Raw genomic sequence first — 13,419 nt, 5'->3', positions numbered from 1 at the left:
TTTTGGCGTTTCAAAAGTTTTGGGACTCACGAGGAACATAAAGACCATTGAAAGATCTATCATGAATCGTGAAAGACATCGGAGATCTTTGAAAGTTCATTGAAAGACCCTTGAAAGATCAAGCAAGTTTTATCGTCTTATAGCAGTCTTTCAGAGGTCTTGTTCTCTGTTGAATGGGGGTTTAACTGTTTGTGTGAGAAAAATCAAAATTTCTGGGGGGTTTTTCATACAGGGATGCTCATAATTATATATGCAAATGATGTAGATTTATTTACAATTTTTTTATTTGAAGAATTATTGAATTTGTAAAGATTACCATGAGCTTCCGTTCAATTTATATATTGTTTTCCGCACTTGATTTCCAAATTTTTGATTATTTTCCTCATTTGCAAATTATTATGGCTAATTTGCATAAAATGCAAATTTTGTGATTTTCATATGATTGTCTATTTAATGACTTTTAATATGGTATTAGTTTCCTGTAAGGCATTTCCATATTCCAATTTCAATAGATAATCTACTTGCAATGTTTGAGGAATATGTCACCAGTGTGTTTTCTTGAATATTTATTACATGTTAGATACTTATTTGCATAATATGCAAATGACACTACAGACACTGAGCTTAATATTAATGTTTTCAACGTCCTAAGTGATAGCAGCATAGTAATTTCAACATTATTCAAATTTTCAAGCAGTCAATGAGAGAAAAATCACAATATCTTGACATTTTTTTTCCATATATGGATGCTTATTTGCATATTATGCAAATGAGGTAGATTTGTTTGCATTTTTGATTAAAAACATTGATTAAAGTTATTTATCATAAATTTCCGCTCAAATAAATTTGTTTTGGACACTTAATTTGTAATTTTTGGACTATTTTCCTTATTTTTCTAACTTTTTATGGCTAATTTGCATAATATGCAAATTTCATAAATTTCCACACCTTGGATTTTTTGGGACTTTTAATATGTTGTTCAGGGGACCTTCCTGGAAAGCACTGCAGTGGAATATCAAGTGTTGCAATTAGTGGTGGGTCAAACCCTATATTGACCGGACTATAAGTCGTTAATTGGGACAGCGCTTCTCTATTCCTCAAGTACATTTATACCGTGCGGGTGAAGCGTTTTAAGTTTATGTATCCAAAATGACTCCCTATAGTGTTATGTCCATCGAAAGGGAAAGATTAGAAACCAAAAGGGGGATGCGAATTGATTAGCTGCGGAGCCAGATGTTTTTGTTTGTTAAAGGGGTTGCATTTTGCCAAAACAAATTACAAGTGAAAGGGGAGGGGTGTTAAATAGACAAAGGTCGTTTTTGGTATTTGAAAAAAATGCACCACACCTCTGTCCCCTTGATCATCGCTTGCATAATATTGGAAACTCATCGCGATCGAGGCACCAACCATGCTTTAGAAAAAAATGTCCTTCTCTAAAAGGCTATAGTTCTATGTCACTTTCAATGGGGGGAGCTAGGGCGCAATTTGATTCAATTAAGACACGGTAATTTTCCCCATAGCAAGGCACTTCATGTTCATCGCTCTTTTAAATTTTAGCTTGAATCAAATAAATGAAAATGCTTTATGCATTACTATATGTAAAAACGAGAATTGGACACTTGTTTATCTTTTTTTTGGGGGGGGCTGTATTTTCCTTTTTTTTAAAAACAATTATTTCAGTTTCTTTTGTGCCCGGTTCTAGTGCCTCCGCCCCCATACCCCAAAATAAGCCATTGACTACAGTAAGTCCAACACATAGATGTTCTTGATCTCATTGTTTTATCATCATATATATTGTTTGTTAATTAATTGATTAATTTATTTATTCTTTCACTTATTATTTAAAAATAGTTTTAAAAACACACACACACCGGGGGGCCACTTACATTGACGAGTGGATACCATGCGCGACCAAAAAAAAACATGCACGTAAACAGGATGTCTTTTTCAAGATAGGCACGTTACGTACGTAGCGTGATAAGGGTGTCAAAACACAAAAATATTTTTAAAAAGGGTATTTATTTCGCTCGGAAAAAGATACGTGTATAGGGTCAAATATGCGGGGATAACAGAACAAAATAAAAATGTTTTATAAGGATGTCCTTTTTGTTTAGAGTCCGACTTTTGTGCGAGGTGTGGAAGTGGGGCCGTACTATACTAAACCAAAATAATAAAATATCTCTGTACTTGCTTAGTGTTTATTTCAGGGAATACTTGCTAAGAGTATCGTTTTGTTTCCAATAATTGTTAAGGGGTGCATTTTCAGAATATGGAAAATACATCGCTGTACTTGTTTAGGGGCTCAATACTTGCCAATATATTGTTAAGGGAGGGTTTCACACGCCAATACTTGTAAGGGGAAATTTTCAGAATATGGAAAATACGTGCTTAGGTTGCTTTTCAAGACCCCGTGGTTGCGCATACTATCCACTCGTCAATGAAAGTCCCCCCCCCCCCCCCCCGGGCCCCCGGGCACACACCCTGGATTTGGCTTCCGCCTCTCTTATAACCGGTTCGGTACTTCGGTTAACCGGATACGGTACGAAATAAGCGGAGCTGCAGCTGATGATGGCGCCTTGGTAACTGATTATTACTTTTCAATTAACACTTTTTATGTTAGCATAATTGTGGCATATTGTATGAAGAAGGATGAGAAATTATTGTTTTTCAAAATCTTTATGTATTGAGTTGATGTGAAATGTATGAAAATGATTTAAAAAAAGTTGATGTTTGTGCGGTTTGCTTGATAGTGGTCCCATTAACTTCAATCTATGTTGGATAATACTAGACTGCATTCCAAGTAAATATAATTCTAAGTAATGGCAATGAAATGCTATGAGTCCACTGGGCCGGCTCCAGTTGGTGCCGTTTCGCACCAATGCAAAGTGGCTGTGGCGTGCAGTTGCTCAATGCTTTCCAACTGGCACATGATACTAACCGTGCATGCCCAAAATTGAATTTGGTGAGCGAGATGAAAATTAAAAAAAAAAAAATTTCCAATCAAGCCGTAGAAGTTGTTTTTTGTTGATGTCAGAAGAAGGTGAGAAGTTGTATCACAGCACACACAACCCACTGCACTAGTTAGGAATCCAGTACCAAATGCGGTTCTTTGAGCGATGTTAGTATACTCGGGGAGCTCCGGCCAGCCTAGTCTTGAGGACGCAATGATGATGATTTTTTTAGATATGTCATATATTTCTTCATCATTGACGTCTTGACACTCTCTCCATAGTGCCTTCAGCGAACGACCAAAACAAAGATGGATTCCCCAAAAAAATCCATCCTTTTAAACCGAAGTCAAGGGCATTCATTTAATTTTATTAATTCTTACACCTTCCTACGCCTAATGCGTAGGAAGGTTTTAAATATTACTATTTAAAAATGTAAAAAAATGAAGATTTCTTACCTAACTGATGCCGCGTAGACCCCTCGTTCCACATGTAAACAACGGAAATACAATAGCGTCGACCCTTGAACCGCTTATGTATGACGTACTTCCGGAAAGCAATGCCGTCTCAACGAACAATTTAGAGATAAAAAATCTTATTTAACAAATATTAGAATTTATTTTGTGATCATAAATAATTTATATATATTGATCTATATAACCCTAACCAGCCCAGTACTCGTCCATGTAATACTAGTAAAACATATATACTCTCCAAACTGGGGTAGAATGTGGTCGTAATAGCACTCCAAATAAAAGGGGAAATAATAGATTATGCACTTACCTCGATTATATGGATGAAGGTCTATCGCGACACAGAATTCCGACATCTAGGCACAAACTGGACTCTCAAAAAAAGGAAACATTCTGTCTCGTTCATTCTCCTTTTGTCAAAATTGAAAACAAAATGGCTGATCGATACCAAAACAAATGCGACATAGACGTCTAACTTTTCCTTTTTTTGTGGGTCCAGTTTGAGCCTCAATGTCAGGAATTCTGTCTCACAATAGACCTTCATCCATGTAATTGAGGTAAGTGCATGATTTATTTTTCCCCTTTTATTTGGAGTGCTATTCCGGTCATATTCTACCCCATTCTGGAGAGTATATGTTTAGCTAGTATTACACGGACGAGTCCTGGGCTCCAGCCCGCAAAGCTCGCACTGCTCACACTAGTGTGAGTGTCAAAATTCAAAATGTTTGAAATTTTCTTTACACCAAATTCAATTTTTCCATCTAATTGATAGTGCAATGCCATCATATTTTATCTTTTGTTGTGGGATCAAACATGGGATCTTAATCTCTTAAGTCTAAAATTGTAATGCGATATCCAGGATCAGGAAAATAAAATGAGTCCCTGCATATAATCTATTCCTTTGCATGAATGAATATTCACCTCTGTGTCTGAATTGTCCTTGAATAAAATTGATTCACCTTATTTTAGAATATTCTTTTTTTCAATATAGCATTTTATGCACAATTTATTTTTAATATTTTCACTATTCTCTTTATTCATTTATTCAATGTTTTATGTTTCATCTTTTTTTCCTTCTTCATATTTCTTTCTCAATATATTTATCTATTTCTTATTGATTTCTGATCCTGTACTTCACAAACCAAAAGCACTCAATCAGTACCTGGTGGTTTATCATGCAACCAATCTTAGAACTTTGATCTGCAATTCCATTAATTCCACTGAAAAAAAATAGCTGACAACTCTGCTGGAAAAGATGCACTTCCATTTCAGGGTTTGGATTGTTGTTGTTAAGATTAGTACTAGTTGGGATAGGGTTGTGGTAGCCTACAGTCTGTGTCTGTTACAATGCTTGATAAAGGTTGGGATAATAAATACCAAATTTCAAGAAATATGACTTTTGCAAAGTAAATTTATTTCTCTACCCTTTTCCCTGCTCTTTATGGCTGTCATAAAAGATCCCATTACAGTTTACATTTTACACCAAAGGGTCTCATTTCATCTATACATAAAAAGGTTATCAATATTCAAGTATAGATCCAGATTTAGGCCGTTGCGATTGGCATTGAAAAATCGAAATCAAATTTCATCTGCAAATTCAAAGAAATTACATGTTGATTATATAAAGTTCTGTACATTATACTACTTTAGATTAAGTGAGGTAGATCTGCATTTATTATGATCGAGTATTAAATCATGTTTCTATATAACTTCATTTTAGGTTGATGTATTTACGGTACCAACGCCTCCAGGGAAGGAAACTTCAAACAATCTCGCCTTTTCCTCTCCTGACCAGAACCCTGAGCTTTTTCTTCAACTTGGCTTATCAGTGTCGTATGAGAATCCCTACCATTGTCTTTGTGGGTCTTCTTGCATTCGATGTGCGCCTCCAGCTCCAGATCAATGTAGTCCAGATTTAACATCTTAAATATGTAGTATCTACAAATTGCTCTCCTCCACTAAACATAAGAAGTCTTTTTTTGTATCAGAACTTGGTATATTATTCCACCATGACAAGAAGTGTGAAAGATCTGCGAGAACTTATTTGTGTATCAAGACTCTCAATACGAGATGATGACGATGATGACTATGACCTTTCCAGACCTCTTAGTTCTTTGAGCATCTATGGGGAAAGGTCTGCAGGGCTTGTCAACGGAAATGGAGATTACCTCCAGAGAGCAGATGTACAGAGAGCTCAAGGAGCCAGTGAAAGTGTGTTTGCTGTACCGAGACCTCCATCAAGCTCCAAAGGAGGCTCACGATTGAAATCAGGGAAGAGACCTCAGTCGGCACACAGCAAATCACTCTCCGAACATTCTAGTTTCAACTTCCGCAAGGGTTCTGTGCCATTACCACCAGTCGGAGGAAGTTCTAGGCCAGGGTCCAACAGCAGCTCAGGTAGTGATAGGCCAGGAAGCGGGGAAAGTGCCAGGAGTAACTTTGATCATGTTCTGCAGTACTTGACTGAGGCTTCCGTCACAGAATGGCTCGAAAGGACCACTCAGATGCTAAACGAACTAACAGATTGGTGTAATAATCTGGATAATTTTGTGGATTTTGCACAGTTTTGGTTGACAGAATTCCCAGAAAACCAGCGCCTGGAGATCTACAAACTTGAAATCAGCATTGTAGCTGATGAGCTTGTTGCTGCCTTTGGAGATGCATACGTCCAAGGAAAAGTCCACCCTTCAGATATCAGTGGTATCATTTCAGCCATCCTCCAAGAGTACCCAAACAAATTATGCAGTGCACAGGGAGGTCATGTTTTCCTTGATATCTTGGACACCATCACATCTCAAAAGACTCAGGTTTACAGAAGGCTCTTGACAGACACAAGGATATCGACAAAGAACAGCACTTATGCTCAGAGTCTACTGGCTCTCAGGGCATTTTCACTTCTGAGCATATGGAGCAGTGTTGTTCATTTCTACAAGAGAGTAACCGATCAGGCTACTGGAGCTGAAGGTGGTGAGAAGCCACTTGAGAAGAAGTCCACAGGTCACGGAGAGCCTGTCGCCCAGCAGAGGCTATTCAAATCTGTGCAGAAGGGGTACGTGAGTGTCATCTATTACTACTTGAGGAATGGAAGAGTGAAGCTGGATGTGAAGGATGATCATGGAAGGACACTCACCTTTGCTGCTGTTCTGGCCAATCAGAGCAGTGTTCTGCATTATCTTATCACAAAGGTGTGTATAAACTGTTGTGTTTCCTTTACTTTGGAAACAAACTACCTGAAGTAACCGTGTATTAACTGCACCTTTTTCTCGGCGGGGTAGAAGCAAAAGTCGGGGGTGCGGTTTATACACGGTGACGGGTCTGAGCCAGCCCGCCGTAACCCCTCCCGTACATGTACAATGTCTGCCAGTTCACAACACATCGAGTGGCCGGGCGTAGCCGCCCAGGCAATGTCGTTTAGAGGGGTATGAGCCGCGGGTAATGGGAAGCGATTATTGCAATATCAATTAAATGTTGTCCATAACAAACGCACCCACCTTCATGACACTAATTTTGACTTTATTCTCGATTCAAAGTAGTGAAGTTCCCTGGCTAATTTAAAAGAGACGCCAAGCATACTCGGTAATATTTTGTCACCGCTGAGCGAGAGTTGAGTGAGCTTAGAGATTGCGTTGTAATGTGGTTATAGTGCGACTTAAGCTGGCGCTATTCAAAGTCCCGTTTCGCGCCAGCTTGTTTTTTTTCCTTCCTGTTTGCTTTTCATAAGATACCATGTAAACCACGCACGAGAGAGACGGCACGAAGCCGTAAAAAACAACTGGAAAAAATGCCAATTTCTTTGTTTCTTGAACCTTCCTATAATCCTGTATCCAAAATTCATGCTAAGACATCAAATTTCTGAAAGTGATTGTGAGATTGTGATGCAAGAAATGTGAATGTTTCTTCCTCCTACGCTGGGAAAGACACAGATCATAATTTGATAAGATGTACTGGCATGACTTGTACTGTATTGTAGTTTGCAATGTAATGGCTGTGCTGTGTGTGTACACTGTGACTGTGAGGTGAGCGAGTGTGTAAGTTGCCAATATTGTCGGGACCGTTTTTTCTTTCTAACATTTGTTGATGAATTGATCAAGAACAGCATATTTCTGCATACCGGTAATCTCTTTGGATATTTTGAAATCTTAAAAACTTAGATTTTGTTTCTTCGTACCTTAAATATGCATGTAAATGTGAGAAGATTTTTTTTATTTTTTATTTAGTCCAAAGTTGGGGGTGCGGTTAATACACTTACTTACTTAAAAACAACAATTGAACTTACATTCTAGTAAATGTGTACCATACATGTACTTCATATGATTGAAGTATTCGCTTTCATCTTGGATAAAGTTTATGAGCATGAAGCAAACATTGAATTATTATATTTTAAGGGCAGGGTCATGTTTCTTTAGGACACAGCATTGTGTTCAAAATGCATTTATTTGAATTATAATATTACAGCTCAAAAATAGGAAAATTTAAAACGGGCACCAAATATACGGTGAATGAGAGGGAAATTGAGGCCTATCAATATATTGTCCATGGCCTTGGGTCAATTCTAGCGCTGAAGTGTATCATGGTGCAAATTTAATTCTCGTCATTTTACTGTGTGACTGTCTTGTAATTCTCAAAAAATTGTTGTTAAGTTAACTGCACTTGGGATTGAGGTATTTTTATCTTCATGTTTACATGTGTACGAACTCAAAGTTATTGTATCAACTCATAGTACTTTTTTTTATTCTGCACAATTCAATATTTACAGGTTTATTGTGCCTGTTTACCTTTTCTATCATTTTATATGGAATGTCTTCAAATCCTAACCAGTTTATTGTCATGTTTTTTCATCAGCACAAAGTTGCGCTTCCGGTCAATGAAGCTGGTGAATCAGGCAACACTCCGTTACACACGGCAGCCAACTGGAACTATGTGGACTGTATCCAAGTCCTTCTCACCAAGGGAAATGCTGACGTCAACATAACCAATCCAGAATGTGACAATGCCACCCCACTTCATGTTGCTGTTATGCAAGGTATATCCTGGGAAAGGTCAAAGGTCACTGGGTTACAAGTTGACCTGTGATATATAATATGCAATCTAATAAAGATAATTGAAAGGCATTAGAGATTATTTATTCAATATATTTATGATTTTGTGGGGCGCTGTATTTCGAGGAAAAGACTTGTTATGATATTTTCTCACCAGACTTTCCATCACTATTTTTTGTCTTTTAGTACAGGGAGATGCCACACCCTGTTATTGTGTCCACATGAATTGGATTACAAGTGGGGAGTTCTGGTTGTTCAAGGATAGAGCATCCATCATCAATTCTTTTAATCTCCAGCTAAACTTAAAGATAGCAACATTTAAGTACTTCTACACAGGGCTAAAAGAGGAGTTAATCATCCAAGTTTAAAGCTGAAGGAAATTACTTGCAGCATGCAATGATTTCATTCGAAAGATTTTAAAAAATCAAGGTCGGTTGTCACAATATGAAAGATTTAGATCTGGTTTATTTACATAGATGGCAGGACTTTTAGATGAAATAATGAAATTTATGCTGAAAATGACCCGACTGAAGATTACCAATTCACAGATAAGCACATATGGGACAGTGTATTAGTACTGCTTGGGAAAAGACCCGACATTTGGCTGGTATGCCATGCTTGTCAGTTTTTGGCAATTACACCTTGTCTACCAGGATCATTTTGCACAAATTTTATTCATACATTATAAATACTTTGGGTGTCATTCCATTCAATTCTATGTAACTCATTTTAAGATCATTACCACAGCTAGTGTGTATATTCAAAACTTTGAGTTAATCTTTAAGTTCAGGAACATCGTGTGAACCTAACTATTTGTTTACATTGACTGCAGGTCACGTGGAAGCAACCAAGATGTTGGTGTCTGCAGGTGCGAATGTGACGGCCAGCATGAATGGCATCACTCCTCTACAGCTGGCCACAGATATGGGGCATGGAGAGATCAGAAAGTTACTTTTGACGAAATCAGGGCTTGGTGACTACCATGATGAAGCTATGGATGTTGCTGATGGGGAAGATGATGCATAGATCCGTCTTCATGGAGGAAGTCCACTCTGGTGTACAGGGCATCCCGTAAAAAAAAGGAATCTATCTTTCATATAGATATCACATCATTGAATATGACATTATTCTTCTACACCTAGCTACGGATATGGGGTATGGAAAGATCAGAAAACTGCTCTTGACGAAATCAGGGCTCGATGACTTCCATGATGAAGCGATGGATTTCGCTGATGGAGTGGAGGATTAGATCCGCATATAAAAAGTAGAAGACTTTTTATATGCCTTTATAAAATCGGATAAAGATTGTAGTAAATCACAAATATCTAAAGGACATGTCCACCACAACAAAAAGTTGATTTGAATAAAAAGAGAAAAATCCAACAAGCATTACACTGAAAATTTCATCAAAATCAAAATAAAAAAAAGGTGTTTTTTTAAGTGAATTTCTCAAAACCGTTATATAAAGTGTTACTTATCGGGGCTGGTGTTGGGGCAGTGGCGGTAATTTAGTTTGAGGTTTTAGGGGTTTTCCCCCCTTTTGAGCATCATCATATCCATCCATTGTAGGCTCTGTACCTATCACCGGTGATGTAATTTAAGTCTTTCATTATTAAAGTGTGTTACTCTTGCATAAACTCCACAATCTGGTATTGCACTGTTAAAACAATTCAGTCTTCGCTGTTGTGTTTAACTGTAAACTTCATTATATGTCAGGGTTCCCAGCCCATCAGGGAAAATTATTTTACTTTTTTCCAGTCAGGGAAAAATCAGAGAATTTGATTTTTAAAAATACCTCAAATCAGGGAATTTTGATTGTTACAAAAGTCGAAAGCTCGGTAGTCAGTCAGACTCTTGTTATATTTTGTTGCATATCAAAACAACATCCATTGAATGACTGGTTATGGTGGTTTTTTAGTGTTTAATGATTAGTTTTACATTACAGTATTGTTTTTATACTGAAAATACATGTAATTCACTGCAACAACTTAGAAAACATGCAAAACTGGAAATGGGTTTAAATGATTATCAGTAAGTTTTTAAACTTCATCAGGGAAGTTTGTTTTTCTTGAAAAGCTGGGAACCCTGTTATCCTTACTTTAGAGTGCACAGAGCCAGGGTAAATACTTTAATATTTTGTTCAGATTAATGATAATTGATACATTAAAAAAATCATGTCTAAAGTTGTTTTTCTTGTTATTGGCTGTTAGTTTGAAATTGAATCTTGTACCGATGTACATTTATTTTGAATATTTCATCATTTGTGTGATTTTTGTTTTTTCTTCAGATTCCTTGGTCCTTTGGAAATCCTGTTCAGCAAAATGCCTTACCACTAGACTTGTACTAAGTCCTGTACATTATTTTTTTTTTCGCTTCAAATTTTGGACTACCTGGTCCCCTCTCTTTCTTTGCAGAAAGTTTTGTAGATTGATGAGAAAGACAATGAATTGGGATATAACAAATTTAAAGCTTGTATCCTAGAACTGTTGTCAAACATTATATTTTAATAATGATTAGACTGACGAGAGATAAGCTTTGAAAATATTATTATTTTGGGATCGTGATTTTTAGCCCCTTTGAAGAGTTGATTTGCCGAGTCTAATCCTCAAGATATTTGACACAGTGCGATAACAATGGGCTGCACACACAAACGTTTTGACCGCTTGAGAATGCATCGCACTGATTAACTGTTCCATCATTTATAATTTTGTGAAATTTACCGCTAGTAGCACAGGGCCATTTAACATGAAATGTACAAACAACTTAATTAAGTTGTTGATTAATTGTAATTGTAAGTTTGGTTGCAAACCAAATTGTGTAAAGGCTGCAAGGTCTTTGTTGTATAAAAACTTTTAAAAAAAGATGGTAACTACAATGGAATCCTAGAGTTTGATTGGGTGTGGAGACCTGATACTGTGGCAGCTGCAATTGTGGCACAGTTGCCATAGTTAAGTCTTTACTAAATGGGACCTGGTTGCAGAAATAACATCTTTTGTAATCTTATATTTCATGTTTGTAGGTTATTTAAAAATAAAAGATGGTAATGAAGCATGTGATTGTAGTGAACACAGGTCCAAATTGTACCAATAACTCAAAAGAAAATTTATTTCTACAGGATTTCGAGATTGGTATGTAAAAAAAAATCTTGTAAAGTGTAAAAAAAGGCTTAACATAAAATAAGGTACACTGTCATCTTGAAGGAAAATTTTATCTTATTTTTAATCTGAATCTATATTTAGAATGATGTACAGTTGAAAAAAATATGTCTATTTTTGAAATACTTTCTTCCTGCCACAAATTTGACATTGTTATCAAAGATTAATCCTTAGAATAGATTATTTATGTTGCCTTGTAATTGTCATTTGTCATCTATATAGAGTTTTGATGTTTCACTACTGAAATTATATTTACAAAGCTTGGTATACATTTTGCAAATATCTTTGAAAGAACAATACACTGATACATAAACTATTATTGTTTTTTTTTAATTATTTGAAATGCATACTATAATAATTTACAAGTTTCATTTATAGAACAAACAGCTAAAATCAATGTATTAGCCTGTAGTTTAGCAATAACATGTGAGTAAAAAAAAAACTTGACACCTCAAAAAACCCCAATTTAAGGAGAAATTATGTCATGATTGTAAAATATGGCCTGAAAGAGTATGTTCTCCCAAATAATTTGATACCACATTTATGTGTTAACGCTTGTATGATCAGGAGGTATTCTTTGCAGCGATGTAAATATTGATTTGCGCCAAAGTAAGGCATGACTGCGGTGAATGAATCCAGATGTCAATGATGTCATAATCCTACAGCGGTTGCATTAACATCCATTTCAAAACACCCGTTCAATAATTTACAATGTAATTGTTTAATAAACACTTTATAAAATCAATTCTCAACTTAACGTCCTGGCAAATATGTTTAACTCATGTAGGATTATATCAGGATTCATTCATTGTGGTCATGCCTTTGGCTCAAGTCAAAATTGACATCACTGTGAAGAATAACTACTGATTATCCAATGGTTAACACATACCACATAAACATGGTATCAATTTTCCAGCCATAAATAATGATAATGCGTTTATAACATTTTTTTCATTTTTTTCCTGTAAAATGGGGATTTTGTGTCATGTTTTAGGACTCGCATGGTATAAGAATACATACACAAAATTCCATTCAGTGCTTTCTTTCAAAAGAAAGAAAACAGAGTGCAGTCTTTTTAGGTAATGCAATATGACGTATGTCTTCTGGTGAAAAGAAAGGAGAGAGACAGACAGACGTATATATAGCAATACAGCAATAGAGTTCTTAACTAGAGAGACAGGAACAGAGGAGATACACCTCTAGATAAACAAAGTGTTTTGTTACATGTATTTCTCTTCACATTAAAAGGAATCATCTTACGGCACCTGTTCAATGCTTGAATATATTGTTTAAAAAAATTAGAATAATTTTGATGTGTAATTCTTTAACAGAATGTTATGGTGAGCATATGTGTTTGTAATGGTTTCATAATTATTATTACTTATTACTTTGTTTTGCAGTCTAGAGCATACATGTAATTCCATTAAATGAAAAGATAAATAAATTTGAAAAGTACTTATCTGGTGTATGAAAATATAGTAGTCGTGGCTTACTGGTAATTGCTATGAAAGCAGCGTTGCATAAATTGTTTGAATAGTATGAATTGAGAGATAGAGGGCATGGAAGTAGCAAAGAGAAAAAAAAAATAGAGAGGGGGCCGGTAGGTCAATTCTATATCGGCATCGATTTGGTAGACTCTACCTAATATGGTTTATGTAGTAAGACTGCACCTCATGAATATTCATGTCACAGAATATAGCATAATTTCCAATGCACCAATCAGCTCGAGACTTGCCTTTAACAATTTGTCAAAGTTCTCTTTTTTGTATTGAGGCAAGACTCTAAAATTTGTAGTCTGATTCAT

General features: G+C 36.1%; 1 protein-coding gene across 1 annotated transcript; it reads left to right on the top strand.

Moving 5' to 3' along the window:
* The first annotated feature begins 2,520 nt into the window (after positions 1–2,520).
* Positions 2,521–12,653, top strand: LOC121422294. The gene is made up of 4 exons (XM_041617236.1): positions 2,521–2,579; positions 5,142–6,606; positions 8,264–8,444; positions 9,293–12,653. The coding sequence occupies exons 2-4, from the start codon at positions 5,431–5,433 to the stop codon at positions 9,484–9,486; spliced, it is 1,551 nt and encodes a 516-aa protein (XP_041473170.1). The 5' UTR covers positions 2,521–2,579; positions 5,142–5,430; the 3' UTR covers positions 9,487–12,653.
* Positions 12,654–13,419: the final 766 nt, after the last annotated feature.

The sequence above is a fragment of the Lytechinus variegatus genome, chromosome 10 (genome assembly GCF_018143015.1).
Source record: "Lytechinus variegatus isolate NC3 chromosome 10, Lvar_3.0, whole genome shotgun sequence".
Lineage (NCBI taxonomy): Eukaryota > Metazoa > Echinodermata > Echinoidea > Temnopleuroida > Toxopneustidae > Lytechinus > Lytechinus variegatus.
The sequence above is the reverse complement of the archived record's forward strand: the minus strand, read 5'-3'. Positions and strand labels throughout refer to the sequence as shown.

Excerpts from the sequence above, each read along its gene's own strand:
- LOC121422294 (XM_041617236.1), top strand. The coding sequence starts at position 5,431 with ATGACAAGAAGTGTGAAAGATCTGCGAGAACTTATTTGTGTATCAAGA. Across the intron at positions 6,607-8,263 it reads TGCATTATCTTATCACAAAG|CACAAAGTTGCGCTTCCGGT; the intron begins GTGTGTATAAAC and ends TTTTTTCATCAG. Across the intron at positions 8,445-9,292 it reads TCATGTTGCTGTTATGCAAG|GTCACGTGGAAGCAACCAAG; the intron begins GTATATCCTGGG and ends CATTGACTGCAG.